The 16,071-nt window shown below is 40.2% G+C and overlaps 3 protein-coding genes across 3 annotated transcripts; 1 reads left to right on the top strand and 2 right to left on the bottom strand.

Annotated features, from left to right (window-relative positions):
- The first annotated feature begins 2,939 nt into the window (after positions 1 to 2,939).
- Positions 2,940 to 6,289, top strand: Parg (Poly(ADP-ribose) glycohydrolase). The gene is made up of 3 exons (XM_089263918.1): positions 2,940 to 3,306; positions 3,429 to 4,098; positions 4,182 to 6,289. The coding sequence occupies exons 1-3, from the start codon at positions 3,093 to 3,095 to the stop codon at positions 5,605 to 5,607; spliced, it is 2,310 nt and encodes a 769-aa protein (XP_089120044.1). The 5' UTR covers positions 2,940 to 3,092; the 3' UTR covers positions 5,608 to 6,289.
- Positions 6,290 to 8,443: 2,154 nt separating this feature from the next.
- Ilp7 (Insulin-like peptide 7) lies at positions 8,444 to 10,437 on the bottom strand. The gene is made up of 3 exons (XM_089264918.1): positions 10,083 to 10,437; positions 8,918 to 9,084; positions 8,444 to 8,831 (listed from the first exon to the last, which is right to left on the bottom strand). The coding sequence occupies exons 1-3, from the start codon at positions 10,223 to 10,225 to the stop codon at positions 8,656 to 8,658; spliced, it is 486 nt and encodes a 161-aa protein (XP_089121044.1). The 5' UTR covers positions 10,226 to 10,437; the 3' UTR covers positions 8,444 to 8,655.
- A 1,692-nt stretch (positions 10,438 to 12,129) lies between these two features.
- LOC115565274 (uncharacterized) lies at positions 12,130 to 13,449 on the bottom strand. Its single transcript, XM_030390348.2, has 3 exons — positions 13,293 to 13,449; positions 12,885 to 13,229; positions 12,130 to 12,812 (listed from the first exon to the last, which is right to left on the bottom strand). The coding sequence occupies exons 1-3, from the start codon at positions 13,299 to 13,301 to the stop codon at positions 12,294 to 12,296; spliced, it is 873 nt and encodes a 290-aa protein (XP_030246208.1). The 5' UTR covers positions 13,302 to 13,449; the 3' UTR covers positions 12,130 to 12,293.
- Positions 13,450 to 16,071: the final 2,622 nt, after the last annotated feature.

The raw sequence follows: 16,071 nt of genomic DNA, 5'->3' as shown, positions 1-16,071 counted from the left end.
AAAAAAGAGTGTAAAAAATGCAAGTGCACTTGTCAGTGTAGTCAGTCAGCTACTGAAATATAAGCGCGCCTCTTCAATTCAAACCCAAAATCGTTCGCACAATTTTAAGTTGAGGTAGGCACACGCCAATGCTCATGTCCCATGCTTACACACATGCACATACACACACGCACATATAAAGGCACAAAGGCAGTCAAAGGCTTCTACAATGATCACCCCATCATTTGTGAGCATCGCGGCTTCTGCGTACACACAATCAAACATATGTATGTATGCATGCGTGAGTAGTTCACAAGATCTACCAAATGCGAATTCGGGGCTCTGAAATCGCTACAGGCAGCAAGAGCTACGCACACAGGCACACAAATGCTCATAATACATATAGTAACGGAGACTGTGTGTGTGCACGCTCGTCGCGAAAGCATTTTCAGTATGAGCACCAACGCTTTCATACCCTTCCCACAAGTAATATCGAAAACATATATACAGATTTTGTACGAGCTTGGCAAACGGTTTGATAAGTTCGGTATACTCTTCACACAGAAGGGAAGGCATGGGTTCTTGCTGCGAAGAAATTTCAATTTTCGTGAGCTGGCAGCTCAGAGCTGCTGCTTGTGCTCACATGCATACACACATATACACATTTGAGAGAGCATAGAGCATCGAGAGAGAGAGAGCAAGGGAAAGATTGAGCATAGAAGGATCTTTTGTTCAACATTTGACCATCTCGGTCGAGCGCGTGAAGCGAAATGATTGTGCTTTCGTATATTTTCGTTGCTCGAGCCTAAAAGTAATTCGCCGAGCGAATTCAAAGCAGTCTGGGGTGCTTAAGTCCAAGAAAAAGCGTGCAAAAAGCTTTCCACTAGTTGTCTAGTCTATGTGTTCTCTGGTTAGTGAGCAAAGTCAATACATAAAAGAGATTCGCAGATGTAATGCAATTGAGAATAAAATGTCAGCGTAACTTTTCTTATCTCTGTTTCCTGTTTGCGAGCGTAAATTTGAAATTGCGAGAGGTTGGCTATGCATGGTTTCGTACTCACCACTAACCAGAGAACACATAGACCGGACACGTAGTGTAAAGTGTTTTGCACACTTTTTTTTTGACATTACGACCCACACCACTTCGTATTTGCTCGGCTCCTCACTTTTAGGTTCAGGCTACTAAAATATTCGAGAGCACAATCATTTTGCTTCTGGCGCTCGACCGAGATGGTCGATGGTTGAACAAAAGATCCCTCTGTGCTCAATGTTTCCTTTGCTCTCTCTCTCTCTCTCTGTGCTCTTTGCTCTCTCAAATGTGTATATGTGTGTATGCATGTGAGCACAAGCAGCAGCTCAGCTGCCAGCTCACGAAAATTGAAATTTCTTCGCAGCAAGAACCCATGCCTTCCCTTCTGTGTGAAGAGTATACCGAACTTATCAAACCGTTTGCCAAGTTCGTACAAAATATGTATATGTGTTTTCGATTTTAATTGTGGAAAGGGTATGAAAGCGTTGGTGCTCATGATGAAAATGCTTTCGCGGCGAGCGTGCACACACACAGTCTTTGTTGCTACATATATTATGAGCGTTTGTGTGCCTGTGTGCGTAGCACTTGCTGCCTGTAGCAATTTTAGGTCCCAGCATTTGCATTTGGTTGATCTTGAGAAGTGCACACATTTATACATACATATATGTACATGTATGTATGATTGTATGTACGCAGGCGACGCGATGCCCACAATTGTGGAATATCACTTGTAGAAGCATTTGTATGCCTATGTGCCCTTACATGTGCGTTTGTGTGTGTGCATGTGTGTAAGCATGGGACGTGAACATTGGTGTGCATGTGTGTATGCATGGGACGTGAACATTGGTGTGCATGTGTGTATGCATGGGACGAGAACATTGACGTGCATGTGTGTATGCATGGGACGAGAACATTGGCTGCCTACCTCAACTAAGAATTGTCTGAATGATTTTGGGCTCGAATTGAAGAGGCGCGCTTATAACTAATGTGACAAGTGCATATGCCAATTCTTTTTAGAAGTTTTTTTTTTATTGGCCTCTTCAATTCGAGCCCAAAATCATTCAGACAATTCTTAGTTGAGGTAGGCAGCCAATGTTCTCGTCCCATGCATACACACATGCACACCAATGTTCTCGTCCCATGCTTACACACATGCACACACACAAACGCACATGTAAGGGCACATAGGCATACAAATGCTTCTACAAGTGATATTCCACAATTGTGGGCATCGCGTCGCCTGCGTACATACAATCATACATACATGTACATATATGTATGTATAAATGTGTGCACTTCTCAAGATCAACCAAATGCAAATGCTGGGACCTAAAATTGCTACAGGCAGCAAGTGCTACGCACACAGGCACACAAACGCTCATAATATATGTAGCAACAAAGACTGTGTGTGTGCACGCTCGCCGCGAAAGCATTTTCATCATGAGCACCAACGCTTTCATACCCTTTCCACAATTAAAATCGAAAACACATATACATATTTTGTACGAACTTGGCAAACGGTTTGATAAGTTCGGTATACTCTTCACACAGAAGGGAAGGCATGGGTTCTTGCTGCGAAGAAATTTCAATTTTCGTGAGCTGGCAGCTGAGCTGCTGCTTGTGCTCACATGCATACACACATATACACATTTGAGAGAGCAAAGAGCACAGAGAGAGAGAGAGAGAGCAAAGGAAACATTGAGCACAGAGGGATCTTTTGTTCAACCATCGACCATCTCGGTCGAGCGCCAGAAGCAAAATGATTGTGCTCTCGAATATTTTAGTAGCCTGAACCTAAAAGTGAGGAGCCGAGCAAATACGAAGTGGTGTGGGTCGTAATGTCAAAAAAAAAGTGTGCAAAACACTTTACACTACGTGTCCGGTCTATGTGTTCTCTGGTTAGTGTACTCACACAAAGAGCGCAGCATATCGATATATCGATAGCAAATAAAATGCACATAATTCACAAATTGAAGCAAAGTGAATATATTATTCAGATTCGCAGATGCAATTCAAGTGACTTACGAAAGATTCGTCTTATTTTTTTCCATACTATTATACACAGAGCAAAACGGCTGGGCCGATGCTGAGGTCTAGTGGCCACTTATCAACACTACCAAAACAATTGGCAACGCTGTTGCGTTTTCAATTTGTTAAACATCTTGCGAACTCTAAGAACACGCGCGTCGATTATCCAATGGACGGCGAGAGCAATAACAGCATGAAAATAGATGCGCCCAGGCAGGACACAGTCGACGGCAGAGCATCGCCGGCGTCATCAGACAACTCGGCGGCGGGTAAGTGCGGCGAATCGTGGAATCAGCGAATTGTTTGGAAAATTTTTGCATTTTAGCACTTTTTGTTTTTGCAATATGTTTTTGTTGGCATATTGAATGATTCACAATTATTTCTGTGACAGGCAGTGATGGTGAATCGGACACGCCCTGGCACTGGCGCTGCCTGCCCATCGAGGCCGTGCACCGCGGCCTGCTGCCCTTCGAGCTGGACCATCTGGGTGCCGTGCTGCCGGGCGCCCAGCACAAGGTGCTCTACCGACATCCCATTCGGGAGCCGGAGACCGAGCCGCCGCGTCCATTTCGGGGCTCACATCGCTGGGACTCCGATCACGTGCGCCTGCCCTGTGCACCGGAAAGCAAATATCCCGTCGCTGCGGAGGATGGCACCTCGGACATCGAGTCGCGCTGGGGCATGATCAAGCGGGCGCTGCAGCGTCCCATTACCAGCAGCAAGCAGCTGGAAGCGGCCATTCTGTCGTACAACAGCACGTACAAGGACCAATGGAGCTTCCGGGCGCTGCACAAGCTCTTCAACGATGAGCTGGATGAGAGCGAGTCGCGGGTGTTTTTCGAGGATCTGCTGCCGCGCATCATACGTCTGGCGCTGCGTCTGCCGGAGCTGATCAGGGCGCCAATACCGTTGCTCAAGCAGCATCACACATCTGCCGTGTCGCTCACCCAGGAGCAGATCTCGTGCCTGCTGGCCAACGCATTTCTGTGCACATTTCCGCGCCGCAACACACTCAAGCGCAAGTCCGAGTACAGCAATTTTCCGGACATTAACTTCAATAGGTAAACTGGCTCAGGTTTGGCGACAGGCGGTGCGAACTGTGTGGCATTGGCATCCATTAAACGAATGTATCTCTCATTTGCAGACTCTATCAGGCCACCGGGTCAGCGGTGCTGGAGAAGCTGAAGTGCATCTTCCACTACTTTCGTCGCGTCTGTCCCACGGAACGGGATGCCAGCAATGTGCCCACCGGCTGCCTGACCTTTATGCGCGTCAGCGGGAAGCCCGAGGATGAGGTCAATTGGCACTCGAGCTCCGCGATTCTGGCCAGCGTGCCCATGCACGTCAATGCCGGCGGCACCATCGAGGATCAGGGCGTTGGCCTGCTGCAGGTGGACTTTGCCAACAAATTCCTTGGCGGCGGCGTGCTCGGCCACGGCTGCGTGCAGGAGGAGATCCGTTTCGTCATCTGCCCGGAGCTGCTCATCTCGAAGCTCTTCACCGAGTGCCTGCTCTCCACGGAGGCGCTGCTAATGGTGGGCAGCGAGCGCTTCAGCAACTACACCGGCTATGCGAGCAGCTTCGTGTGGGCGGGCAACCACGAGGATCGGACGCCGTACGACAAGTCGCGGCGCCGCCACACGGCGATTGTGGCCATCGATGCACTACGATTCGACCAGCAGATGCAGTCGCATCAGTATCGCCAGGATCTCATTTTGCGTGAGCTGAACAAGGCGTCCATTGGCTTCAGGCACTGGCTGTCGACGCCGGCGCCGGGCGTGGCCACCGGGAATTGGGGCTGCGGCGCCTTTGGCGGCGATCCGCACCTGAAGGCGCTCATCCAGATCATGGTCTGCGCCCACCATGGCCGACCGCTGGCCTACTACACGTTCGGCAATCGCCAGCTGAGGGATGACCTGCACGAGCTCTGGCAGATCTTCCGTGCCCATGGCACCACTGTGAACCAGCTGTACTCCGTGCTGTGTCCCTTCAAGAAGATGGGCGCCGGCCGAACTCTGTATGCCTTCGTGCTCGAGAATCTGAAGGCGCTGCACAAGGTGTCCGACGTCCAGCCGAAGCCAGCGGATGCAGTGGCGCCGCCAGCTGCAGCAAAGCAACAGCAAAGTCCGGATCTATTTGCCGACTCGGATTGCTCGCAGAACAATGGAATTGTGCTGTCGGATAACGATGATGACGATGCCGAGCAGGAGGAGGCCAACGCCATGATGTTGGCTGCGAGTCTGGACAGTGGCGGCGCCGGTGGCAGCTCCAGCAGCACCTCCAGCAGCAACAGCAACCACATAGCCACACCAGCCACAGCTGCAGCTACAGCAGGAGCAGGAGCAGGAGCAGGAGTTGGAGCAGCAGCAGCTGCCACAAGCTCTCCAGCTCATGCAGTGGGCAAGCGGCAGCAGACGCTCCTCGAGATGCTGGACAAGCACTACGAGCAGGGCCAGGCGAATGGCTCCAAGCGGCAGCACCAGTCGACGCCGGCGGACAAGTGCGGCAAGGCGCGCAAGGATTGCAAGGACGACGACGCAAGCACCGGCAACTGCAATAGCCGAAATTGAAATTGAAATCGATTGCCCGACTGTTCAGATTCTATATGGACAGACATTCAGTAGTCGAAAGTCTCTCGGTTGCGATCTGTTGCCATCTCTTTCGCATTTGTACCAAGGCAATTACTTAGCTGTGTTCTCCCTCATAACGGTATAGACTCGTAGCAGTCTAGAGATTATCTATACGCACATATATATATATATATAAATATAGAGCATCTATATACGATAGATATGTATGCTATATATATATATACACGATATAGAAAGTTTTGTAGTAGTTTGTCGCTTTTAAGCGTAGTTTAATATTTATATGCGTCGCAGTCGTAAGAGTATTTACGAGTTGTATTTACCTATTAAATATATACATATATAGTTACATATTTATTTAGCTCGATTGTATATCACAAATCAGATCAGATTGTTATACTCCCTTTTAGAAATTTCGATCGAAATAGAACCAAATTCACTTTGAATTTATATATTCGCATTTGTATTATTATTACTATAATTACAAATTTTGTTTTTAACCCTATTTAATATTAGTTTTAATTCGACTAACTTTGACTTTGATATTGAATAATGCATCTGTGATACAAAAAAGAATCGTATCTGAATAGCTTTTTGTTGTGCGCGCTTGGTTCTCTTCAATAAAACAATCTTATGTTCTCCTCCAAAAAGAAACGAAAGCAAATATAGAAAAAAGGAAATATTTCCATGTTTTAATATCTATATACATATAAATATTTGATTGGTTGGTTGGCAGAGTTTTGCCAGAAAATCTGTCCATTAGAAGAGTCGAATATGGGAAACACGTGAGAAATCTAATTGATTTTAGAGTATATAATATATCGTATACATATATTATTATAAACAAAATGCGGAGCAATATATATAAAATATATGATATATATAATATGTATAATATACTCACAATATATTCGATACATACAATTTATGATTTACAAAAAATATGCTGTATATAGTATACGATGTATGTATGTATAGAGCATACGATTGTATATACTGATACACAGAATTCAAGATATACAAATGTTTATTTAGACTATATATTAATTTTGTTAAAAGAGAATACCTTACATTAAATATATATATATATAAATATATAAATAAAGTACATATGAGTATATGTATGTACATATATATCTGGCATATATGCATATTATATGTATCTCATATGCATATATGCATATTATATGTATCTCATATAATATCTGCATTGTATATTGCATATATCCCATATAATATACATACAAATATATGCACATGTATATCATGCTAAATATATATAGGGTACATTATAAATAGATTATAGTATCATTTGTTTTATAAAGCGTAGACTATATATTGTTGATTTACATAATTCGTAATGCTCTTAAAATCCAGTAATTACGTTGCAATCGTTCTGTCTAAAAAAAGTGTACTGATTAATCAAACCTCTGGAGTCTCGGATTAGTCACCTCTCAATTGGTAAATCAGACAATCGCAACTTGCTAAATACATAGATTTCAGCTGTAAAGCCGTTATAGGTATGAGTATTACTCTTCCTTTGTTACTTCGTAGATGAATGTATATAAATACTCTATACCAAATACTCGACAGCTGATTCCTACATTAATTACATGACCAAATTTCGACTAAGCCAGATATAGTCATTCCATTATGGAGTCATTCTATGTATGATTCTTAATTCGTTCTGCAGAGCAAGCTAAGACTCAACCACTTTTGAATTGGGGTTGGGTGTTTAAGTACTGTAATCGATATAGTCAACTAATCTACTAAAACTTCGAGTATGGTGCGGTTCCTTGCTCTTTGGTTTGATTAACCAGATATATGAAACATTGACATTGGGTTATTCATGTATTTCAAAGCCATATTATTATATACAGACATATACATATGTATAGTTTCTATGAGTTATTGATAATAAAGAGAAATACCATAACACTCAGTAGCTAAGAGAGAGAGAGAGAATTTGTAATGACCAAGAGATCAAGGAGCTGTGTAGCTTTAAGAATTATGCAACGGGCGATGATGGAGCTATGCAACGACAGTGAATCATGCTTATAATCATAGATATTGACTATTTTTAGCCTATTGCTGAGTTTGTCAGGCTTAGCTTTCGTTTCTTACGCTGAGGGTCAGGGTATTAGGCAGATGCCTATTCATAGAGTCCATAAACATATGTATACGACCCTTATCTAGTTTTCTTGCACTACCTATTGGTCATTGAATGCCTAGGAGGCATGTAGACGGTCTTTGTATCAGGTCACTCTTAACATTTTTTTTCACCAGGCGTATATGTACATGTTACTAATTAGTACAAATATTAAATACTGAAATAGAGTATTCTATATTGCTTGAATTTTGGTTCTGTTAATTGTTTTTTAAGTATACATGTTCTCGGAAAATAAAAAAAAATATTATATATATTTATATATATATTTAATAAAAAATTTACCGACCTTAAATTTTTCCTCGTCATAATTGATTGTTTTTTTTTGCATACCAAAATTTATTTCACTCAAATCGGAGTCTTAGGTCAGAAGATATAGCTATGGATATAAATTTAGATGAGCGACAGTGTATATGTATACAAATACATATATACATATGTATATTTATGCATGAATTTTAAAATTTGCTCATCAAGTGATCAAATTTCTTCCCTTCTTCTGAAGGGATGAGTAGAGAGCTCAGGTAATAATTATTATTTATTATTATTATTTATGGGTCGTACTATACAGCCCCTATAAAGTCCCTTGAAACAATCGATGTTTTCATATCAGTTCTTCTTCTTCTTCTTCCCCAGTTAAAAGCACATATCTTTATAGTATATTATTTTATTTATTATTTAGCTTCAAACGCAACGCCACAGACACTCGAACAACGAACAAACAACAACAACAAAATATAGAGAGACACAAAAAAAAAAACATTACAGTTATATCGTGTATATATATATATAGATGTATATATGCATGTATATATGTTATATGTATAGGGTATTTAATATTGGGGAGCGCAACTCGGGGGCCCTCAGTAGTGATTGCGCCGCTTGTTCGAGGGGCAGTACTCGGCGTACTCCTCCCAGGTGCAGCCGGCCTTGGTGCAGCACTCGTTGGTAATGGAGGGCGCATCGGAGCGTCTGCTGCGCAGCAACATGTTTGCATAGTTCACGTGCAGCCAGGTAGAGGCGGCACCGCCCACAGCAGCTGCAAAAGGCAACAAAATTTCACAATGTAGTAGCTAGAGCACCCTCTCTCTGTCTCTCTTTCGTTCTCTCTGGCTTGTCACTTACGATTGGAGCTGCTCTTCACCCACGTCTCGTCGCCACCTCTCTTCCGGTTGCGCCGCGTCAGGCGGTAGATGTCCTTCTCGCAGGCCCAGTAGAGCTGCCGGATCAGCTTGTCCCGGCATCGCGAATGCGTCTCCCGATGCCAAACGTTCTCCCAATCCGATTGTGAGCTACGCACGTTTCCATTCAGCCAAGATATAATTAAATTATTGTAATTCATATTTATTATTTTTATAATTTTTATACATCATAAAAAAGTTTTTGAAAATAAATTATTGAATTATTGTATTATAATTGTATTATAATTATATTTTTGCAATTGGTTTTCAGATTTATCCAAATATTCAAAAAAAAAAAAAAAAAAAAAAAAAAAAAAAAAAAAAAAATAAATAAATAAAAAATAAAAAAAAAATAAATAAATAAAAAAATTATATCTATTTTTTTTAAATCAATTTTTTATGAATAAATTTTATGAAATTTTTAAAAACTTTTTTTTTTTCCAATTTTTTATGGATTAATTATATTTTTTTAATACTATTTTTTTTCCCAATTTAGAAATTTAAAAAGTTTTTATGCTTTACTTTTATGTTCTATTCGTTTATTTAATTTTTATTTTTTTTTTTAATATCCTTTATGCATTCAGAAATCATATAAAATACACATTAATTTCTATATTTTGAATATGGAGTTTCAGTTTCAAGATGTAGGAAATAATATCTTTTCACTTTTGTTTTTAATCAAACTAATTGTCAATCAATTCAAGGCTCTTTGGCTTTTATAAGTTCTGAAATCAACGCGCACGGAAAGACAAATAGACGGACAGTCAGAGAAACGGATAGGGCTAAGTCTAGGCTAGGCAGTTGGATTAAGAATACTATCACTCTTTGGAATCTGCCACGTTTCCTTCTGCATGATATATATGTATACACCGTGGAAGAAAATCATCTCACTATCTTGATTTCCCATTTTCATTGAGTTCAGGGTATATAGATATATGTCTATTTATATCTATTTCCAGTTAAAATATGATACCATCTTAACCTGGTTTATCAACTCTGATTTGATTGTGATTGTGTATCGCATCTTATCGAAGCACTTGTTAGTACTTGGTGCTCTCCTTAGCATGTGTTATCTCAGCATTTTGTAGAGAGACCCTCAATAGACTTACCGCTCGCGAAAGAGCAACTCGAGACCCTCCTCGGTGTGCTGCAGGGCGCTCGGTGTCTGGAGCAGCTGCAGCGCCAGGAGGAGAACGGCGCCACGCAGTGTCCAATTGCGTGGCCGTGTGGCTGCTCCGCCGAGCTGGCTCATGACTGCTTGGGTGCCTGGGTGCCTGGGTGCTTGGAGAGTGTGTTGTATGGCTGGCTGCTGGAGCTCTGGGAGCACTGGCTGCTGTTGTGGCTGGCGCGATGGACACGGGTTAACTGAGCCGCTTGCTGGCCGTGCAGAACAGTTTTGAAGTATAACCGACTAGGCGAACGGGTCCCACGTTTGCATAATTAAACGAAACGTCCATTGGCCACACACACACACCACTATATATAGTATGTATAGATATTTGTGTGTGTATATACATATATGTGTTTGAACTAATGAGGCAAGTGGAAGGCAATCCAAGCAGACGCCCACTCAACTGCAAGCTGTAGGCGCCCGCTATCTAGGAGCAACGGCAACAAGTGTCCAGCGTGACGCTTATTGCCTTGTTTATCTGGACACCGGCAGGCCAATTGGACGCTGCACGAGTCCTGCTGTTGTTGCTCCTGCTCCCGCTCCCGCTCCTGCTCACCTGCGGCGCACTGACCAAACAGCATAAAGTTCACACGTTACGATTATTCTTTGTTTGTGCATCGTAAAATTTCGCAGCATCCAGCGAGCCCCAAACGCTCCAGCAGCATCTGCACATATTGCCCTTTGGGCGTGTTGTCCTGGATATTCACTAGCGAAATCCCATAAATTCTCCAGCTACAGTGGTACGAAACTAAATGGTAAGCAAATTTTGGCTAGCTCAAAAAATTTAAGGGCAACATCAAATTAGCATTCACAATTGTAATTATAGATGAGATAGATTTAAAAAATACTTTTTTATATTGAATTAAATAAATAATAATTTAAATAAATAAATAATAGAAATATTAAAAAATTAAAATTATTTAAATAATGTTACAATAGACGCATGTTATTAAGGAACTCTTCTATTATTGTTTAAAAAGTCAAGTAAATGTAGAAAAAAATTGAGCTTAAATTAATTAATTAATTTATAAATATTATTTTACTACAAAATATACTGCTTTCATAATAGAATTGATAGGCATGCTAAAATTTTATGAATTACAAAATTAGTATTTTTAAAACTGATTTTTTAAGGGAAAATAATTAATTAATTAATTTAATTAAAATAAAAATAATTTAAGAATTTGTATACATTTCTTAAACAAAAGCAAGAACATTACAGTCGAGCATTACCAACTGCAGAATACTCATTCACGACCCAGAACCACTTTTTGACTTCCCATGCCTCCAATTTATATATAGAGTATATCATTAATGAGGATGAAATTAATACAGTTGTTAACTCTTGTTACTGGCTCTAGAGCTGTAGAAAATATAGTTTTGACTACACATTGGCGCCCAATAGTCGTATATATCTCCGTCATATCTTTAAGGACTTGTATTGTCAATTCGAAATTTCGATTTGAAATTTTCTAAGGTTTCTAAGGTTTCTAAGATAGCAGAAAGTGCTTTTTCCAAATTTTAATACTCGCTAATTGCACTATATACACTAGTATATGTTCCTACAATTCCTAAATTTCAAATCTCTAGATTCTATAGTGATGAAATGGCTTAAAACCAATCAAATGGAAAACAGGCTGACAATCGGACGGACAGCAAGACGGTCATTGGACAAAACCAATATGCTCGTTTCACTTTAGCGAATAAGTATAAGAATAAGATCAGATATACGCTAGAGTTTGACAAAAAAAAAAAAAAAATATAAATAAATAAAGAAAAAATAATTTAATAAATAAAAAAATAAAAATAAAAATATTACTTTTAAAAATTATTCGTCAGGAAAAAAATGGAATCAATTCGTAAGAGTTTCATGCGATTAGTTTTAAGATCTAGCAACGCCAATTAAATAGAGTACTATTTGGAATTTTCACTAGTTTTTTAATATCTAATATAAATTTTTAGACAAAAAAAATTGAATTTACAATTTTTACAAATTCGAACAATATGACGCTGCAAATTTATATAATTTCGAAATGGAAATGGGACTCGAAATATCTAGCTGGATTCCGTTATCATGGGCAATGCCTTACTAGTCATTGATATAGATCCTAATGCTACTTGAGCTCAAATACTTATGAAAACGATGCACTCAGAGGAAGAACGTGAATACAATGCCAATCACACAAATTAAAATGAAATAGGTCAACACGATTTTCGCTAGACGGTTCGGGATGTGTGGCCAGAAGAGCGGAATCCTGGCCATCCACGTAGCTGGGCGCCTCATATTGTCGTCCCCGGCTGGCGGCATTTGGTCATGAACAGCTGCGAGAGCAATGTGATGATTATCCTGATCGTATCCATTGAGCATGAGTAGTGCTTGCGGATCGTTGTCCATGGCCTCCTTAATGTAAATTCCGGCACGAATCAGACATTGGATCGACGGATTGCTGGACAGGTCGATTTCAATGCGCCAAGCCACACGTGGCTCCGGTATAATGGTCACATACTGAGGACGCATATTTATGACCTCGATTTCCACCATATTCTTGGTCAGATCTGCGATCAGTTTTGGCAAGTTGTACTTGCTCAGCTTGTCGTCAATATAGCGATTGAATGGCAAGAGAAGCTTGAGGTCATCGTCGATGATATTGAATTCCTTCTTTTCAGTCTGCGGAAAAGATAAATCCAATTCATTTCGAAATATACTATGATATATATTGATAGAGCGCGAGTTGAATACCTGATTGGAACTATCGATGCAATCCTTCGATACCTTGCTAACCGCCGCTATTGTGGGCAGATGCTGCTTACTACCATGTTTTAGACAATCTTCCCGAATGTTCCTGGCTGGCACTACCTTGACGTTAATTTTGTTGGCCTTGGCCGGCATTTGTGGCTCGGCTGTCATTTCTTTGTCTTCTGTGCCAGACCCTGACAGAATTTCCCCCACCCCAGCGTTTTCTTCGTTCTTCTTGGTGTCCCAAAAGTAAGCGTACTCAACGATGCATGGCCTAATTGTCTGTAGCATTGTGACTATCGAGCTTCTGCGTCCCATGCCGTAGTGGGGCACCTTGAGCCGTGGTCGCTGTCGCAGCACATAGGATAGACCATCAGGATCGTTTACGGTGGAGATCCATTCAAAACTTACCTGCGGCATAGCTTAACCTCCCTTCGTTTGATGTTGTTGTTTTATAAAAATATATAAATATCAAAAATAGTATTTCAACTACGTAGTTTACAGTAAGAGCGACACTGCAATACTGAACTACTACAATGAGTCTCAGCCTGTTTCAGTTTCGAGAGTAAAAATCTAAAGCCTACTTGCTTTGAAAAATGTACGCCTCTACCCTGGAGCAAGGGTATGAGTGATTATTAGAAAGGGAAATCGACTGGGCTGATCTAGTCCAGTCCCTCTATATGTGTTTGTCGATCCGTACGTCTGTCCGACTCGGTTGATGTAGTCTAATCCCTATATACGTCTGTTTCTTGATTCGTTCATCGGTTCATCCGTCTGTAGGTTTTCCTTTCCTGTTATTCGCATTTTCAATTAAGTTTCATTTAAGTTTACCCAGTAAAAACTTGATCGATATTCAGTGATTCCTTCTCATTTATATCGCAATTTCATTGCATGTGCATTTTAAGTAGTTTTGGTTTTTTGATATATTTGGATATAGACTTTAGTTGAAGTTCATTTGCAATTATAGCGAATATCTGAATAGATCTCTAATTTTACAAAATTTTCTAATATTCAATAGAAGATGTAGATCATATGCTGAAAATTTAATTGAAATCCGCTTTGTAATACAAATGATGTGACTTTAATTTCAGGCGATATAGTGCCCCTTTTTGTTTTCTTAATGGAAGATATACTGAAGTATCCCTAAGCTAGGCTCCTCGACTGGGGAACTCAGTAGAGAATTCAAATTTGAAACTTTATACTGATACATCGAGCTGCTCTACCTAATCTATCGAAACTATCCAACACGTATCGAAAGTTATATACCGAAAACTATTTAACTATAGATGAATTTATTTTAACAATTTGTCATCATTACATTACCTGAGGCTATATTTAATAAATAATTTATAATAATTAAAAATGTATATTATTTTTATTTACTCAAAAAATAATTCTTAATTTTTAATTTTTGCTATAAAATCTACAATCGTTACGGTCCCTGATACTAATCATAGTCATTACATACGCATCGCCATAGTTTTTGTGCCACTGTGCAGCAGCGGAATGGTCAAGTGGGGCAGTGTCCAGAGCAACGCAATTGCTTAGCTAAATAATGTCGCTGTTTACACGTGTTGCCCATTTACATAGCCAAGATCTGCGCAGGTCGCAAGTCGAGTGGAGTTCTGTTTGCCATTTGGTCTCGGTTTCGGTGCTGGCTGAGGCTCAGTGCTGCATTGGGACCTCTTCAAGATGGTACCTACAGACATTCTGGATCTATCGGTCTTTATTGTTGGAGCAAGTGCGAGTGAAATTGCAACAGCTGAACGTTAGTTCATTTCAGGGAGTTTAAAATAGATTCAGTGCTTTTTTCCCCTTTTTTTGTATTATCTCAATGCATTAGTTGAGACTTTCAATTCGTTGTGTGGGTAAGAAGAAGCTATTGCAGTAGAACAAAAGTTTTAGAAGTTGAATTCTCTGAAAGTTCTAGGTGCTCTTTTGAAGTCAAGCCTTAAACCTAAGATAAAGTTTCTTAAGTAAATCAATCAACCAAGCAAAGAATTGGTCATAATGCAGGTTGTATCCGTCATTCAAGCAACTTAACAATTATTGACATGTTCAATCGGACAGTCAGTTGATCGATCAGTGAGTCAGGAAGCTTTCTAATTCAATTGAATTGCTATTCAGACAGTCACTCGAGTCAATAAGCTAGCTAAGTCACCAGAATCACGGAGTCAGTTCGTTAAGCTTTCAATCTGTCATCTGCCTATCAATCAATGGTAGAATAACACTCATTCAATCATTCAATCAACGCGATTTTCAATCAATTATTCAATAAACCAGTTAAGCAGTCATTTAAGCATTTCGGCAATCAGTCAATCTCTATATTAGTCGAGTAAAGCTTAACATGTTTTGATGGATGAGCGTGATTACGAATATATTATATGTACTAAGTTACTCAAAGCTCATCAATCAAGCGATCAATTTGTTATTCAATCAGTCAGTCGAGTGAAATAGTTCCTATATTTATATACTTACATATATACAGAAAGGGTTTCAATGAATTTGTGTAAGGCTCAAATTGAATACGAATTAATTCAGTTCTTCATTCAATCAATAAATCAGTCTTTCAATTCGAAAGACAATAAAACAGTTTCTACATTTCCAGTTTCCGTTCAGAGAAGTGGTTGTATAAATGCCTATTGAATCAATCAATTAGCTAGCCAATTAAAGCCAAATTGTTTGTACACTCATTTTCAAAAAGTGAAATGGGTATATTGATTGTTTTGGAAAGTACGTATAGCTGTCCGTCCGTCTATCCGTATGTAGAGACTTGAAATCTGGAATATATTCTCGTGTATGCCTTTGAAGTTCGAAGTATAAAGAGTTAAGATCATCCCAATCCATATAGTAGGGGCGTGGCATATCGGAAAGTAATTTATCTTTGATATTCCAAGAACCGTTGCAGTTGAAGTGCTAGAGAGTTGAAATTCGGATTCAATAAGATAACGGATATATTGTGTACTGTATATACTGCAGTCTTGGAACTAGAAACTCCGGCGACGGCCTCTATTGACTTACACAAAACAATCGAAATCGAAAAGTGGATCTAGCAGCATTTAGGCTGTGCTTGGGTATTCTGCAGTCGGTAATACCCTGACTGCAACGCCCCTAATTGTTTTTTTCTGTTTCAATGCATGAGAGAAGAGTGATGCAAATATGTTAGTTAAATTCCAAAGAGTGAAACGAT

Source organism: Drosophila navojoa, chromosome X, assembly GCF_054131105.1.
Source record: "Drosophila navojoa isolate 15081-1374.11 chromosome X, UAZ_NAV_1.0, whole genome shotgun sequence".
Classification (NCBI taxonomy): Eukaryota; Metazoa; Arthropoda; class Insecta; order Diptera; family Drosophilidae; genus Drosophila; species Drosophila navojoa.
Note: the sequence above shows the minus strand (reverse complement) of the source record. Positions and strands in the feature narration are given on the sequence as shown.